The sequence below is a fragment of the Mustelus asterias genome, chromosome 1 (assembly GCF_964213995.1).
Source record: "Mustelus asterias chromosome 1, sMusAst1.hap1.1, whole genome shotgun sequence".
Classification (NCBI taxonomy): domain Eukaryota; kingdom Metazoa; phylum Chordata; class Chondrichthyes; order Carcharhiniformes; family Triakidae; genus Mustelus; species Mustelus asterias.
The window spans coordinates 127,114-144,459 of record NC_135801.1 but is presented as its reverse complement, the minus strand read 5'-3'; the positions used below and the strand labels follow the sequence as shown (position 1 = coordinate 144,459).

Here is a 17,346-nt window from a genome sequence, read left to right as displayed (position 1 = left end):
TAATACACAGGCAGCAGAATTTTGGATGAGGGTAAAGTGAGAGAGAGAGCAGCCTGGAGTGCAATGGAACTGTCAAGCCTAGAGGGGAATAAAGACATGAATAAGACAGATAAGTAGAATTTTTTCCTGTCAGAGGATACACACAAACGTGTGTTAGGAGCAGTAGGCCACTTGGCCCTGTTCTGCCGTTCAATCAGATCCTAGCTAATCTGACTGTAATGTCAAGCCGACATTCATGCCTACCCCCGATAACCTTCACGTCTCTTTGGAACTCTCTTCCTCAAAAGGCAGTGGAAGCAGAGTCTCTGAATACTTTTTAAGGCAGAGCTCATAGGTTCTTGATAAACACGGGGGTGAAAGTTTATCAGGGTAGGTAGGTGTTACTCCTGCTCCTAATTCCTATGTTTGTATGAAATGAAGTTTTTCCAGATGGACTAGTGGAAGGGAGGGACATGGCAGAGGCAGCTGATCAGACTGTCCAGATCTTAGTGACACAAAAGTCCATGAGCTCCTTGCCTTTGTTGGAGGTCAGGTTGGAGAGGACAGGGGTTTGAGATGACAGTCTGCAATAGAGAAAGAGGACAGGGTTTATCCTTGCATTCCAGGATGATCTGGAATAGAGAGAGGTTTTAGCAAATTATAGCAGAACCCAATAGCATTTAAGTGGCCCAGCCAGATCTAGTGTGGATGGTTAGTGGTGGACGGTTAAATCAGTTGTTCACCATATTCTTTCACTTTGCTTTCCTTGAAGAAAGCGAGTGGAGACGAGAGTTGTAACAGAGGAACAGCGAGGATGAGTGAGACAGTAATGATTTTATTGGGTACGAGGGCAAAGGTGGAGGTGAGGGTCAGTTGCATAAATCAGTAGCTGCAGAAATCTTGTGGCCAAAAGCAGGCCAACGGTCAGATAGTTGGGATTACAAAAGTACAGTTGTATTGGGGAATAGTTTTTTCCCAGGATGATTTGATTTGATTGATTGTCACATGCACTAGGATACAGTTAAAAGTATTGTTTCTTGTGCGCTATATAGACAAAACCTACCGTTCATAGAGCACACAGGGGAAAACGAGAGGGTGCAGAATATAGTGTTGCAGCTACAGGTAGGACGGAGAGAAAGATTAACTTAATATTTGATAGGACCATTCAAAAGTCTGATGACAGCAGAGAAGAAGCTGTTCTTTAGTCTGTTGATACATGTCCTCAGACTTTTGTATCTTTTTCCCGACAGGAGAGAGAATGTCCGGGGTGCGTGGGGTCCTTGATTCTTCTGGCTGCTTTCCTGAGGCAGCAGGAAGTGTAGACAGAGTCAATGGATGGGAGGCTGGTTTGTGTGATGGACTGGGCTATGTTTGCAACTCTTTGAAGCTTCTTGCAGTCTTGGTCAAAGCAGGAGCCATACCAAGCTGTGATACAACAGGATAGGCTTTTTGGTCCATCTGTAAAAATTGGTGAGGATTATTTTTATTCATTCGTGGGACATGGGCGTCACTGGCTGGCCAGCATTTATTGCCCATCCCTAGTTGTCCAAGGGCAGTTTAGAGTCAATCATATTGCTGTGGCTCTGGAGTCACGCGTAGGCTAGACCAGATAAGAATAGCAGATTTCCATCCCCAAAGGACATTAATGAACCTGATAGGTTTTTCTGACAATCGACAATGGTTTCATGGTCATCAGTAGATTCTTAAATCCAGATATTTTTTATTGAATTCAAGTTCCACCATCTGCTGAGATTCGAACCCGGGTCTCCAGAGAATTAGCTGAATTTCTGGATTAATAGTCTAGCGATAATACCACTAAGGCCATCACCTCCCGATGTCATAGTGGAAATGCCCAATTTCCGTAGACTGCTCAGAAACTAGAAGCATTGGTGAGCTTCCTTAACTGTGATGTCAGCATGGAGGGTCCAGGCCAGATTGTTGGTGATTTGAACACCTAGGAACTTGAAGCTCATAACCATCTCCACTTCATCACCTTTGATGTAGGCAGGGGCATGTCCTCCACTATGTTTCCTGAAGTCAATGACTAGCTCCTTTGTTTTACTGACATTGAGGGAGAAATTATTGTCGTCGCACCATTTCACCAGATTCTCTATCTCTTTCCTGTACTCCATCTCATCATCGTTTGAGATCTGACCCACTATGGTGGTGTCGTCAGCAAACTTGAAAATGGAGTTGGAGCAGAATTTGATCACAGTCATAAGTGTATAAAGAGTACACTAAGGGACTGAGGACATGGACGGTAGTAGAGAATGATGATTTTGCAAGACAGGAGAGAGGCATGGAACAGGATGAGATGCTCAAAGGAGAAGAAAATGCCAGAGGACTAAGGGGTCAGGCCAAGGTATGATCTGGTGGCACCTATCATCGATGGTCCTGGTGGGACAAGTGGATATGTAGCCAGGTGGGAAGGTTTCATTAAGGAGTTAGCACTCCTCAGCCAGGTTTCTGTGAAAACCATGTTATCAATGCAATCATTCGCAACAGGTTCACGGATGGCAAGGGCTTTTGCACAAGTGAATGGATATTTTTGGAGGGAGGTATGTAGGGGGAGGTGAGAGCTGATCTGCTGGCTGAGTCTATTGGGTCAGCAGTCAGTAGGGCGTTGGACAGGAAAGAGAAGATTGGCAAGGTTAGTCTCCAGTTAGTTACTAACAGGAAGGTCGACAACAGGGTGGGATGGGGCAATCGAGGTTGCTGCTTGTAAGGAGTCAGTGCGATTGCTTCAATGAGCCTGACATGGGATTACATAAAAAAAATAGAGACAAACTGAAAGCTTTTCTAAAAAGGAGTCAAGCCTGGGACGGTGGCAGGAGAACATGAAGGTCAAGAAATGTTGAACGGTTGAGGTAGGGAACTGAGAGAGCATAATGCATGAGTGTAGAGAAGTGAAAATAGGCAATAGAAGAGAATCTTGGAGAGGTAAAGAGAAAAATGGTTATAAAGAACAAAAATGGTAATAGATTGATGGGCTCAAGACTGGAGTAGCATCCCAATGCATATGCCAATGGACGCATAGAGAACTTGGGTTAATAGGTCTAGTTGCAAATCAAAATGAGCATAAACATAGGAAACCAGAAATAGATGATTATCATAGGAAGGAGTCCAAAGTTATAGTTGGAAGTCTATTGGTGGAACAGGTGAAGTGAATGAAGTCTGGAAGGTACTTGGGGGTAAGAAAATTTGGTATTTTTCCTACGACTCTCACCAGCTTTTACAGGTGCACCATAGAAAACATTCTTTCTGTTTGCATCACAGCTTGGAATGGCTCCTGTTCTGCCGAAGACCGCAATAAACTACAAAGGGTCGTGAATGTAGCCCAGTCCATCACTCAAACCAGCCTCCCATCCATTGACTCTGTCTACACTTCCCACTGCTTCAGAAAAGCAGCCAGCATAATTAAGGACTCCACGCACCCCAGACATTCTCTCTTTCACTTTCTTCCGTCAGGAAAAAAATACAAAAGTCTGAGGACACATACCAACCAATTCAAGAACAGCTTCTTCCCTGCTGCCATCAGACTTTTGAATGGATCTACCTCGCATTAAGTTGATCTTTCTCTATATCCTAGCTATGATTGTAACATACATTCTGCACTCTCTCCTTCTCTATGAATGGTATGTTTTGTCTGTATAGCGCACAAGAATATTTTTCACTGTATACCAATACATGTGACAATAACAAATCAAATCAAAGGAATTAACGATTGCTTAGCTCGGGTGGAATCAGCATGTTGCATCACAAACCATTTATCTGAATTTGGCAACAGGTGAATTGAGTGAAGTCCAAAAGTTATTTGGGGGTAGAGTATTGAAGATGGATGTTAGGGAACTTGGGGAAATCAATAGTGATGTCTTGAGGAGTGTACATATTACAGAGGTGGTGGTGCTGGAAGTCTAAAAGCACATCAAGGTAGATAAATCCCCAGGACCTGATGAAATGTATCCCAGGACGTCGTGGGAGACTAGGGAGGAAACTGCTGATCCCCTAGCAGAATTAGTTGAATCATCAACAGGCACAGGTGAGATGCCTGAAGATTGGAGGGTAGCAAATGTTGTGTCTTTGTTTAAGGGCTGCAGGGAAAAGCCTGGGAATTACAGACTGGTGAGCCTCACGTCTGTAGTTGGTAAGTTGTTAGAAGCTATTCTGAGAGACAGGATCTGCAGGCATTTAGAGAGGCAAGGACTGATTAGGAACAGTCAGCATGGCTTTGTGAGGGAAAATCATGTCTCACGAATTTCATTGAGTTTTCTGAAGGGGTAACCAAGAAGATGAGGGCAGTGCAGTTGATGTTGTGTACATGGACTTGAGCAAGGCATTTGACAAGGTACTAGCTGGTAGATAGTTGCATAAGGTTAAATTTCATGGGATCTCGGGTGAGGTAGCCAATTGGATACAAAATTGGCTTGACAACAGAAGACAGAGGGTGATTGTAGAGGGTTGTTTTTCAAACTGGAGGACTGTGACCAGTAGTGTGCCTCAGGGATCTGTGCTGGGTCCACTATTATTTGTTATTTCTATTAATGATTTGGATGAGAATTTATGGGGCATGGTTAGTAAGTTTGCAGATAACACTAAGATTGGTGGCATAGTGGACTGTGAAGAAGGTTATCTCGGATTGCAACGGGATCTTGATCAATTGGGCTAGTGGGCTGACAGAATGGCAGATGGAGTTTAATTTAGATAAATGCGAGGTGATGCATTTTGGTAGATTGAACCAGGGCAGGACTTATTCTGTTAATGGTAGTGTTGGGGAGAGTTACAGAACAAAGAGATCTAGGAGTACAGGTTTATAGCTCCTTGAAAGTGGAGTCACAGGTGGACAGAGTGGCGAAGAAGGCATTCAGCATGCTTGGTTTCATTGGTCAGAACATTGAATACAGGAGTTGAAGTTGTACAAGACATTAGTAAGGCCACACTTGGAATACAGTGTACAGTTCTGGTCATCCTATTATAGAAAGGATATTATTAAACTAGAAAGAATGCAGAAAAAATTTACTCAGATGCTACTGGGACTTGATGGTTTGAGTTATAAGGAGAGGCTGGATAGACTGGGACTTTTTCCCTGGAGTGTAGAAGCCTTAGGGGTGATTTGATAGAGGTCTATAAAATAATGAGGGGCATAGATCAGCTAGATAGTCAACATATTTTCCCAAAGGTAGGGGAGTCTAAAACTAGAGGGCATAGGTTTAAGGTGAGAGGGGAGAGATACAAAAGTGTCCAGAGGGACAATGTTTTCACACAGAGGGTGGTGAGTGTCTGGAACAAGCTGCTAGAGGTAGTAGTAGAGATGGTATAATTTAGTCTTTTAAAAAGCATTTAGACAGTTACATGGGCAAGATGGGTATAGAGGGATGCGAGCCAAATGCGGGCAATTGGGACTAGCTTAGTAGTAAAAACTGGATGGCATGGACAAGTTGGGCCGGGGGTGGGTGTGTGTGTGTGTGGGGGGGGGGGGGGGAGGGGGTGCTGCTCCCATGCTGTAAACCTCTAAAACTCTAATGGAGGTATTTTCATAAGGATGAAGATCCACATGGTGTACAGATACAGTTGCAAGAGAGAAAGATGATTGAGAGGCTGTCATGTACCATAAAATCCAAAGGTTTCACAGGATTGCTCTTTTGATAGTCTTGCCAGGAACATTCTAAAGATGAAAAACTAGAAGAACCAGTGGCCAATTACAGGTTCAGCAGAAGACCCAAGTATTTTAATTACACCAGTAAGGGCAGTAGACTGACAAAAGATATCTTGAATATCGCAAAAGAGCAGCAAATCAGAAACGGATGTCAGGTCTTATGGTATAACCAATATAGTCCAGAGCAGGAATATCTTACAAAGAACAAAGAAAAGTACAACACAGGAACAGACCCTTCGGCCCTCCAAACCTGTGCTGATCATGATGCCCCAACTAAACTGAAAAAAAACACCTTCTGCCCTTACTCGGGCCGTATCCCTCTATTCCTTCCCTATTCATGTACCCATTCAGATGCCCCTAAAATGTTGCTAATGTGTCTGCTTCCACTACCTTCTCTGGCAGCACGTTCAGATTAATCTCCATTTCCCATTTCTGTGCCCAATTCTCCAATCTATATCCTGTTGTATCCTCTGACAATTCCCGGCACTATCAGCAACTCCGCCAATTTTCACGTCATCCGCAAACTTACTAATCAGACCATACACATTTCCCTCCAGATCATGTATATACTACAAATAACAGAGGTCCCAGCACTGATTCCTGTGGAACACCACTAGCTACAGATCCCCATTCTGAAAAAAACACTTCCACTGCTACACTCTGTCTTCTATAACCAAAACAGTTTTGTATCCATCTTGGCAGCCCACCCCAAATCCCATGCGATTTCAGTTTTTGTACCAGTCTGCCATGTGGGACCTTGTCAAACACCTTACTAAAGTCCATATAAACTGCATCCACAGCCCTTCCTTCATCAATTTTGTCACCTCTGTAAAAAAAAACCATACAAAACCATGCTGCCCGTCACTAACTAGTCCATTTTCCTCCAAATGTGCATATATTCTGTCCCTCAGTATTTTCTCCAAATGCTTCCCCACCACAGATGTTAGGCTCACCCGCCTATAATTTCCTGGATTATCCCTGCTTCCTTTCTTAAACAAGGGAGCAACATTGGCTATTCTCCAGTCCTCTGGAACCTCGCCTGTGGTCAAACAGGATGTGAAGATATTCGTTAAGGCCCCAGCTATTTCTCCCGTTGCCTCCCGCAGGAACTTGGGATGGATCCCATCTGGCCCCAAGGACTTGTCTACCTGAATGCAATTTAGGATACGCAACACTTATTCCTTTGATATATTGACATTCTCTAGAGCATTCACACATTTATCCCTGACCTCAACGTACATCATGTCTTCTTGATAGTGAAAAGAGTCCAGGAATTTGAAGCCAAAGTTGAAAAATGTTGATCTAGATATTTCCAGATATCTTCCATAGCTCATAGATTATAAACAGAATCAGAATCTTACATTTTTTCCACTGCAGTGCAGTGTAAAAACATGATTTTGATGTCCAGTGAAGTTCATGAATTTCAGCTGAGAAACATATACAGCCAGCCAGGTATTTTCCAAATTTGTACCAGAGCTCTCACGATAAAGTCAGGAGATGGGGCCTGAACATTCAAACAGAGGTCATTTAAACTAAGAGTAATCCTTTTTTAGACTAAAGTGCACCATTGTTAGAATCAAGGGAATTTAAACAGCAGCTGATGATTCCAGGGAGCAGAAAGAACAACAAATGGTAGCAGAAGACCATGGCTAGCTGTGCAGAGTGAGGAGCTCCCAAGAGAGCTGACTACACAGGAACCATGTTGCAATCAAAATCAATATGTTTACATTAACAAAGTGCAATTTCAATGACTTTTCACATACCCACATTCTTTCAGTTGGCTTTCACCTGCCACTTTTGCAGCCTTCTTCCTTATATATGTGGCACCATGTGAATTTTCTAAGGCATCAACATCTACTTTGAAAGACATAGTGTCAGGTGAAGGCAAGTGCTTGCTAAGTCTGGATATAAAATGTTTAGGATTTAATAATTTCACTTCAAGTACTTTAGTAATTTTTTTTTTCAACCTCAGAAGTCAGCAGATAAACTTATCTTAATCATAAACATATGCTCAAATTATAGAACAAAAGTTTTAGTATATGAAATTTTCTACTTTGTAACCCATCCCCTGCCAGTGCAGCCTTGCACTGGCTTAGCTTTCAGTCAATTGCTCAGAGATTCTGCCTCTTCCATTATTCCTTTAAGAACTCTTTCAACCCCCTTTTTCTCTTCAATCACTCCATCCAGAATCTTATTTGGATGGCACTCTGTTTCTCTTGCTTGTATTCGACAAAGTGCTTGTTGCATAAAAAGGATACATCTTGGCTTTTTCTGAGTTCACCAATGAATATGCAGAGATGAGCTGTGCCAAAGTCCGGACATCCTCAGGATTTTGTCTAGAAAGACAAAATTAGCAGTATTCTGGTTATGAACCAAAAGCATGATTACCTTTTACCTTCATGTATGCAAACACCAAAGATTTAGATTTTATTAAAATGGATGTGGTAAAAGGCAGCACAGGAAACTTTTCTGAATATGGTGCGCGAGTCTTTGAACTAATTGACAATGCTCCAATTCTCAGTACATTTATAACTGAAACATCTGAATGTAATCAGGGAGCCTTTAGAAATTGCACAATAATGCCTTGGTTGACTCACCTGCCAATTTTTAATGCTTCCCCATTAAAGGAGTGTTTCCTATTTATTCAGCATTATAGAGGACAATAAATACTTGACATTTCTACTGCATAACACATTAGCACCACTGAACTGGAACAGCAACCTTTGGTGTCCTACTTAATAACAGAATCTGCATCATACATTGCCGCTTTGTACCAAATTAATATCGTGAAATATAATTCTTCTCTCAAATTATTTGTGGTTGAAGAGTGATGGTATAAACATGGATCTTCTTTCCAGCTTCCTAAAGGAAGTAGCCGGTGTGAGACTGTTTTGCAGAGGAGAAAAATGTAATCCCACAAAAATGGTTTCACGTTTATCAATTCCACAAATCATCTGCACAAGTAGCAATCAAGCTTCCAAACATGAATTATAAATAGGAATGGGTAGAGTTGAAATAAAAACAGGGTACTATTGTAGCTTTTGGGCATCAGGTGTTGGTAAAACTTCTGCCATTTGTTTAATCATTCTTGCCACCCACCCACATATCACAAACCTTTCCTTTTGTTCTTTCTCCCCCTTCCCTACCTCCAAACTTAAAGCCTTAAACAAAGCCCAGCCAGAAAACTGAGTGCAAGTTTGGAGTTTGGCAAGTGGGGAAGTTCGGTGAAGGGGGTGAAGGAGTGTTTCTCTTCACTTTTTCTATCTTTTTCACCCATTGGGACTGGTTCTTACTACTTTGGGGAAAGGCACTAGGTGTTTTGGTGAGAATCTGGTAAGTAAGTTCTATTCTATTCCTCAGGTTCAAAACAGTACATATCTTCATGGAAAAGTTAATAAAATATATAAAAAGCATCATGCATAAGTAAATAATTTAATTAAGTAACTGTTTAAAACACATTAATAATGGCAGTGTGTCAAGGTTGCAATATGTGGCAGCTCCGATAGAAATGTGTGCACTAAGTGCTTGCAGCTTAAGGAACTTCAGCTTTGTACCATGAGGCAGTCACACCTCTTAGAATAGGATCTTCTGATTTGTCAGTGGTCAGGGCCAGGAGATTGTGACTGCGAGCGAGGCAGGTAGGGGGATCCAGAGAGCAGAAGTGTCAGCCTCTGTAATCGTCCAATAGATTTGAGGTTCTGTCAGCTTGTTTGGATAAGGAAAGGGCTGCAGAGTGGATGAACAAACAGACCATGGCACTGTGGTACAGGAAGCCATTCAAGTGGGGTGAACAAAACAGTAGGCACCATGCATCTGGACCTGGAGGTTTACCCACTTTTAAGGCTGCCAACATCTCCAATACCTTGTCTTTCCCTATGTTAATTTGCTAAAGAACCTCACAGTCTCTCTCCCTGAATTCCATATCATTGTCCTCATTCTCTTGGGTGAAGACGAATGTGAAATATTTATTCAACACTCTACCAACGTTCTGTGGCTCCACCCACAGATTGCCCCCTTGGTCCCTAATGGGCCCTACTCTTTCCCAAGTTATCCTCTTCCAATTGATATACTAATAGAATATCTTGAGATTTTCCCTACTTTCACTAGCCAAAGCTCTCTCATAGCTCCTCTTTGCATTCCAAATGGCTTTTTTAAGCTTCACCCTGCACCTTGTATACCTCCACTCATGCCTCCTCTGATTTGCTCCCCTTGTACTTTTTAAAAGCCTTTCTTTTCCTTCTTATTGTATCCTGAATATCTCTGGTCATCCATGGTTTTCTGGGCTTGTTATTCCTACCTATCACCCTAGAGGGCTTGTACCCTCCCCATTTCCTTTTTGAATGTGGAATTCAAAACACAAACAGATCAGCTATTATCTTACTGAACGGCAGAGCAGGCTCGAGCGGCCGAATGACCTGTTATTAACACACTGTCTATTCTTCAAGTATATAATTCTTTCAGTTTTCTTTCCAACTGCTGCCCTGTGTTTTTCATCAGCATAACGTGAAGAATAGTGAGCTTTTGAAACATCATGGCGAACTAAACATGAAAAATATTCAGTGGAGAGAGAAGCAAGAGTTAATGTTTTGAGTCTGTTGACTCTTCTCTCAGAACCCATATGGAGAAACATTGACTATTTCTCTCTCTCCATAGATGCTGCTAGGCCTGCCACCATATTCCATTTTTGTTTTGCCACCATATTCCATTTTTATTTCAGATTTTCAGCATCTGCATTATTTTGCTTTTATGAAAAGGAGTCACCTGCTCCAAGCTTAGTACTTCTGTCAGCATTCCTTCTTGTCCTTAAAACGGCAGAACAGAATGCAGCGGCATAACATTGTCCAAGAAGAAACGGGATAATTCAGAAGTATGGTTGTATTCAGCATTTAACAATCTTCCAAAAACATATTCTTTTGTTTCACTTGAGTGTATAAATTGCCGATGAAGGCACAATTTAGCTATATTTTCACAAGGTAGTCCATCTAGTCGTTTTAAGTTCAAAAGAAACACTCCCAACATAGTGCTAAGTGACTTTGCTATCTATTTGCAAATTAATGTACCAGATCAAATACACATTTGAAAAACTTATTTGATTGCAATCTAAATTGCTAAAATATATGAAAAATAAACAAACCGTACCTCCACAGCTGCTTCAAATAAAATAAAAATAAACCGTACCTCCACAGCTGCTCCAAATCACTGATTGCTTCCTTCTGTCGCCCATATTTCAACTTAAAATTGGCTGCTTCTCTTACTAGTGACAAATGAGCTGGGGTATTTGGCTATATTTTAAAAAACATAATTCACAGTGCCATATTATTTGATTTGATGTATTGTCACATTAGTATACAATGAAAAGTATTGTTTCTTGCGCGCTATCCAGACAAAGCATAGATCTCTCTCCTTCTCTAAGGAGTAAAATATAGCTTTGATTCTTTGAACATAGGGAAAATAAGAGGCATGTAATAAGATATTAATGATTGCATTAATCTGAATGCAAAACCATCTGGCTCAGAGTTAAGATGGTATCAACTGGACCAAACTGTCATGAAACTTATCAAGTGTCTTCACAAAATTCAAATAATATATTTACTGGATGGTGTGGTTGTCATTTCCTTGCTCAAGTTATTTCAAGGATTCGAGCAGAATGGTGAAAGCTGGCTTCTTGTTTCTAAATTCATGCTGGAAATTCCCTACAGTCTGCTCATTGGGCCAACAACTGAGAAGAGTAAGATGATTATTGTTGAAAAACATGGCCCGTGGCATCCAAAGTGCACAATTAGGGTTATTCTATCATGGCTTCAACTCACCCAGCCTTTCCATTAATCCTCTAAATCCAGAATCAACGTTTAATTGATTATTCTTTGATGGATAGTAATCTCAGGATTGCTACCTGTACCACGTGCCAGTGAGAGTAGGAGTAGGATGCTTGGGCGGATGAACACGTGGCTGAGGAACTGGTGCAGGGGGCAGGGTTTCCGATTCTTGGATCATTGGGACCTCTTCTGGGGCAGGTGGGACCTGTACAAGAGAGACGGGTTACACCTAAACTACAAGGGGACCAATATACTTGCAGGGAGGTTTGCTGGTGTTATTGGGGAGCGTTTAAACTAGATTTGCAGGGGGATGGGAACCAGAGTGTCAGAGCAGATAGTGGAGCGGGGGTAAAAAGACAGGTTGGTTCAAGTAAAATCACAAATGGAAGGGTTGAGTGTGGTGGAAATAACCTTTTGAGGTGTGTCTATTTCAATGCCAGGAGTATTGTGGGGAAGGCAGATGAGCTGAAGGCGTGGATAGACACATGGAAATATGACATTATAGCCATTAGTGAAACTTGGCTACAGGAGGGGCAGGACTGGCAGCTCAATGTTCCAGGGTTCCAATGTTTCAGGCGGGATAGAGGCAGAGGGATAAAAGGTGGGGGGTGGCATTGTTGGTCAGGGAAAATGTTACAGCGGTACTCAGGCAGGATAGATTAGGGAGCTTGTCTACAGAGGCCCTGTGGGTGGAGCTGAGAAACAGGAAAGGAATGACCACATTAATGGGGTTGTATTATAGACCACCCAATAGTCAGTGAGAATTGGAGGAGCAAATCAGCAGAGATAGCTGACAACTGCAAGAAACACAAAGTTGTGATAGTAGGGGATTTTAATTTTCCACATATAGATTGGGACTCGCATACTGTTAAAAGGTTTAGACGGGGTAGAGTTTGTAAAATGTGTTCAGGAAAATTTTCTACATCAGTATATAGAGGTGCCAACTAGAGAGGATGCGATATTGGATCTCCTATTGGGAAATGAGTTAGGGCAGGTGATGGATGTGAGTGTGAGGGAACACTTTGGATCCAGTGATCATAATGCCATTAGTTTCAACCTGATCATGGATAAGGATAGATCTGGTCCTCGGGTTGAAGTTCTGAACTGGAAAAAGGCCAAATTTGATGAAATGAGAAGGGATCTGGGAAGTGTGCATTGGCACAGGCTGTTCTCTGGTACGGATGTAAATGGAAAGTTGGAGGCCTTCAAAGGAGAAATTTTGAGAGTGCAGAGTTTGTATGTTCCTGTCAGGATTAAAGGCAAATAGGAATAAGGAACCTTGGTTCTCGAGGGAGATTGTAACACTGATTAAGAGGAAGAGAGAGTTGTATGAAATGTACAGGCAGCAAGGAACAGATCAGATGCTCGAGGAGTATAAAAAGTGCAAGAAGCTACTTAAGAGGGAAATCAGGAGGGCTAAAAGAAGACATGAGGTTGCTTTGGCAGACAGAGTAAAGGAAAATCCAAAGAGCTTCTACAGGTATGTTAGGAGCAAAAGGATAGTGAGGGATAAAATTGGTCCTCTTGAAGACCAGAGTGGTCGACTGTGTATGGAACCAAAAGAGATGGAGGAGATATTAAATGTTTTTTTTGCATCCGTATTTACTAAGGAAATGGACATGGAGTCTACGGAAATAGGGCAAAGAGGTAGGGAGATCATGGAACCTTTACAGATTAAAGGGGAGGAGGTGCTTGCTGTCTTGAGGCAAATCAGAGTGGATAATTCTCCAGGACCGGACATTCCCACGGACCTTGAGGGAAGCTAGTGTTGAACTTGCAGGGGTCCTGGCAGACACATTTAAAATGTCAGTATTCACGGGGGAGGTGCCGGATGATTGGAGGGTGGCTCATGTTGTTCCGTTGTTTAAAAAAGGTTCCAAAAGAAATCCAGGAAATTATAGGCCAGTACGTTTGACGTCGGTGGTGGGCAAGTTATTGGAAGGTGTGATAAGGGATAGGATCTACAAATATTTGGATAGACAGGGACTTATTAGGGAGAGTCAACATGGCTTTGTGCGTGGTAGGTCATGTTTGACCAATCTATTAGAGTTTTTCGAGGAGGTTACCAGGAAAGTGGATGAAGGGAAGGTGGTGTATGTTGTCTACCTGGATTTCAGCAAGGCCTTTGACAAGGTCCCTCATGGGAGATTAGTTAGGAAGGTTCAGTCGCTGGGTATACATGGGGAGGTAGTAAATTGGATTAGACACTGGCTCAATGGAAGAAGCCAGAGAGTGGCTGTGGAGGATTGCTTCTCTGAGTGGAGGCCTGTGACTAGTGGTGTGCCGCAGGGATCGGTGTTGGGTCCATTGTTGTTTGTCATCTATATCAATGATCTGGATGATAATGTGGTAAATTGGATCAAATTTGCTGATGATACAAAGATTGGAGGTGTAGTGGACAGTGAGGAAGGTTTTCATAGCTTGCAGAGGGATTTGGACCAACTAGAAAAATGGGCTGAAAAATGGCAAATGGAATTTAACGCAGACAAGTGAGAGATATTGCACTTTGGAAGGACAAACCAAAGTAGAACGTACAGGGTAAATGGTAGGACTCTGAACAGTGCAGTAGAACAGAGGGATCTGGGAATACAGGTACAGAATTCCCTAAAAGTGACGTCACAGGTGGATAGGGTCATAGAGTGCCTTTGGTACATTGGCCTTTATAAATCGGAGTATAGAGTATAAAAGTTGGAGTGTTATGGTAAGGTTATATAAGTGGTTGGTGAGGCCGAATTTGGAGTATTGTGTACAGTTTTGGTCACCTAGTTACAGGAAGGATGTAAATAAGGTTGAAAGAGTGCAGAGAAGGTTCACAAGGATGTTGCCGGGACTTGAGAAGCTGAGTTACAGAGAGAGATTGAATAGGTTGGGACTTTATTCCCTGGAGCGTAGAAGAATGAGGGGAGATTTGATAGAGGTGTATAAGATTTTGATGGGTATAGAGTGAATGCAAGCAGGCTTTTTCCGCTGAGGCTAGGGCAGAAAAAAGCCAGAGGGCATGGGTTAAGGGTGAAAGGAGAAAAGTTTAAAGGGAATATCAGGGGGGGCTTCTTCACACAGAGAGTGGTGGGAGTGTGGAATGAGCTGCCGGATAAAGTGATAAATGCGGGGTCACTTTTCACATTTCAGAAAAACTTGGAAGGGTTCATGGATGAGAGGGGTGTGGAGGGATATGGTCCAAGTGCAGGTCAGTGGGACTAGGCAAAAAATGGTTCGGCACAGACAAGAAGGGCCAAAAGGCCTGTTTCTGAGCTGCAATTTTCTATGGTTCTGTGGATCTCTCATCACAAACATTCAATACCTTTTGATTATCTACTACAGAGAACATCAAATTGCTGATTCTAGGGCTGGATATAAATTATAATGGTGGATTAATACCTCGGGAATTGTTGCTCTCTTACTAACTTGAGGCAGAGACAAGTTTCAGTTTCATTTTCTTGGGAAGTATGGGGGGGGGGGGATGAAGAGTTCTTTCTCCCTTCCCGCCTGCCACAGGAACCGTAACTGGCAGGGTCGGACCACGCAAAGGTCCACTGACTTTGGGCGGGATTCCCCGGTTTTGGGGCGAACGTGGCTGGAGAATCCCACCCTATATCTGTCAAAATATTAAATAAATTTCAACTTTCACAAAAGTGCACATGGAGACAACAAAATAAAATAATAAGATAGATCTACAAAATCTTTTAATGTAATGAACAGCACTTTAACTAAACAGTTCCCCAGCTACATTTATTAGGATCCTAGTCTTATATAAAATTAAGCAGAAATAACTATACAAGCAAATGAGTATTAAAGGTTTCTATACGTAATGTAGAAATACAACACTGATACCTACTGCTAGTTCAAAATTACATCATTGACTTAATTTTTAATGATTAGCTTATTTTCAAGATAGCTTTGCTCCTTTTATTCACAGTCACCCTGGCTTTAAAACTACATCATGGTACATACTTGGGAAAGCCTGACAGATTCCAAATCTTTTTGTATCTGACCTTCCCCTATGTATTATCAGTCATATTTTGGAGGCATTGGATTGTATATTTAGCTTCAATTAATTATCCTTCTGGTTGTGTGTGTGCTGATTTCTTTTCTTGTACTTGACACTTTGGTGTACAACAAGATGTTTACCTGGTGTTCTTGGTACCACTGGATAGCTTGGCAGAAGATCTCTATTGCACTATCAATATCTTCCTCGTGACTATACATGGTAACTAATGCGGAGACCTGTTAATACACAATATAGTTTTTCCATTGGACAGCGTTTAAAGTGCAATTTCAGAACATCGCTCATCTTGTCTAAATACTAACTTCAGATTTGTACGCTATCCAAGAACATCTATATATTTTAAAAATCCATCTCCGGTGCACACCTACATGTTCGCAATGCATAGCTAAATGTTTCCAAAATGCCAAGCATATCAAAACTGTATAAATTAAACCTCCCGAGATTTCATTATCGCAAACCAAAAACACAAATCCATTGGAAATCTTCCAAAAAGGAAACCAATCAACAACCAGCTCCACCAGAAAACAGCCAATCAAAACCATGAAACAATCTCAGGTTCCAATAGCTTTCTTCCAGGAGCCATGGGCTTCTAATATTTCGAGAATATCTACTTTGCATCTAGTCTGATGTTTGGAACTGGTTTGCACAATTGTCCCAATACAACTGACTTGGTTGAACTGCTATAGGTATGAAATATGTAACTGAGCTGTTAGCACGTAGTCAACACAAGGCCCAGGCTTTGTTTCTGATAAAGCACAAGGCACAGCAATGGCATCATGAATTGACAATGGTCTAAGCAGGTATCCACATTATTCAATGTTAGGTATCGATTTTCAGATTTTCCCACAACGGATTTAGGAAGCAAAAATTATTTTTAATGTTGGGGCTGAAGAAAAAGATATTTTGTGTTAAAAAAGAGGTACCAAGAAGATAGGTAGTTAAGTCAATAACTCAACCAGACAAATGTGGATTATTCCATTACATGCCTGACTTTTGCCTAGTAGATGGTGGACAGGTTCTGGGGAATCGGGATGTGAGTTACTCTCCACAGAATGGGGCGGCACAGTGAGTATCACTGCTGCCTCATAGCACCAGGGACCCGGGTTCAATTCCCAGCTTGGGTCACTGTCTGTGTGGAGTTTGTACATTCTTCCCGCTTCTGCGTGGGTTTCCTCCGGGTGCTCCGGTTTCCTTCCACAGTCCAAAGATGTGCGGGTTAGGTGGATTGGCCATGCTAAGCTGCCCCTTAGTGTCAGGGGGACCAGCTAGGGTAAATACACATTATGTTATGGGGATAGGGCCTGGGTGGGATTGTGGTTTGTGCAGACTCGATGGCCCGAATGGCCTCCTTCTGCACTGGAGGATTCTATGAATTCAGAGCCTCTGACCTGCTCATGCAGGTGCTATGGCTAGTCCAGTTCAGTTTCTGGTCAATGGTAACCACCCCCCCACCAAGATGTTGAAGCAGGGGCTTCAGTAATGGTAATAGAAACAGATTAAATAGAAGCAGGAGCAGGCCATTTGATCCTTTGTGCCTCCTCCACCATTCATTTTGATCACGGTTCATCATCAAATTTAATATCCTGGGCGGCACAAAGGCACAGTGGGTAATACTGCTGCCTCTCAGCGCCAGGGACCCGGGTTCCCGGCTTGGGTGACTGTCTGTGTGGAGTCTGTATGCATTTTCTCCCTGTGCCTGCATGGGTTTCCTCCAGGTGCTCTGGTTTCCTCTCACAGTCTGCAAGACGTGCTGGTTAGGTGCATTGGCATTAGGTGCTAAATTCTCCCTCAGTGGACCTGAACAGGTGCTGGACTGTGGTGACTAGGGGATTTTCACAATAACTTCATTGCAGTGTTAATGTAAGCCTACTGGTGACACTAATAAACTTAAA

General features: G+C 42.3%; 1 protein-coding gene across 3 annotated transcripts in view; it reads right to left on the bottom strand.

Moving 5' to 3' along the window:
* The window catches only part of srp72 (signal recognition particle 72), a 104,736-nt gene that overhangs the window by 15,026 nt on the left and 72,364 nt on the right, over positions 1 to 17,346 (bottom strand). For all 3 annotated transcript variants that reach the window (XM_078201604.1, XM_078201540.1, XM_078201683.1), the window contains exons 13-16: positions 15,577 to 15,672; positions 10,811 to 10,914; positions 7,891 to 7,968; positions 7,396 to 7,533 (exon numbers count right to left, since the gene is read on the bottom strand). In XM_078201604.1, the coding sequence (XP_078057730.1) occupies positions 7,396 to 7,533; positions 7,891 to 7,968; positions 10,811 to 10,914; positions 15,577 to 15,672 (416 nt within the window). The remainder of the gene's footprint in view (positions 1 to 7,395; positions 7,534 to 7,890; positions 7,969 to 10,810; positions 10,915 to 15,576; positions 15,673 to 17,346) is intronic.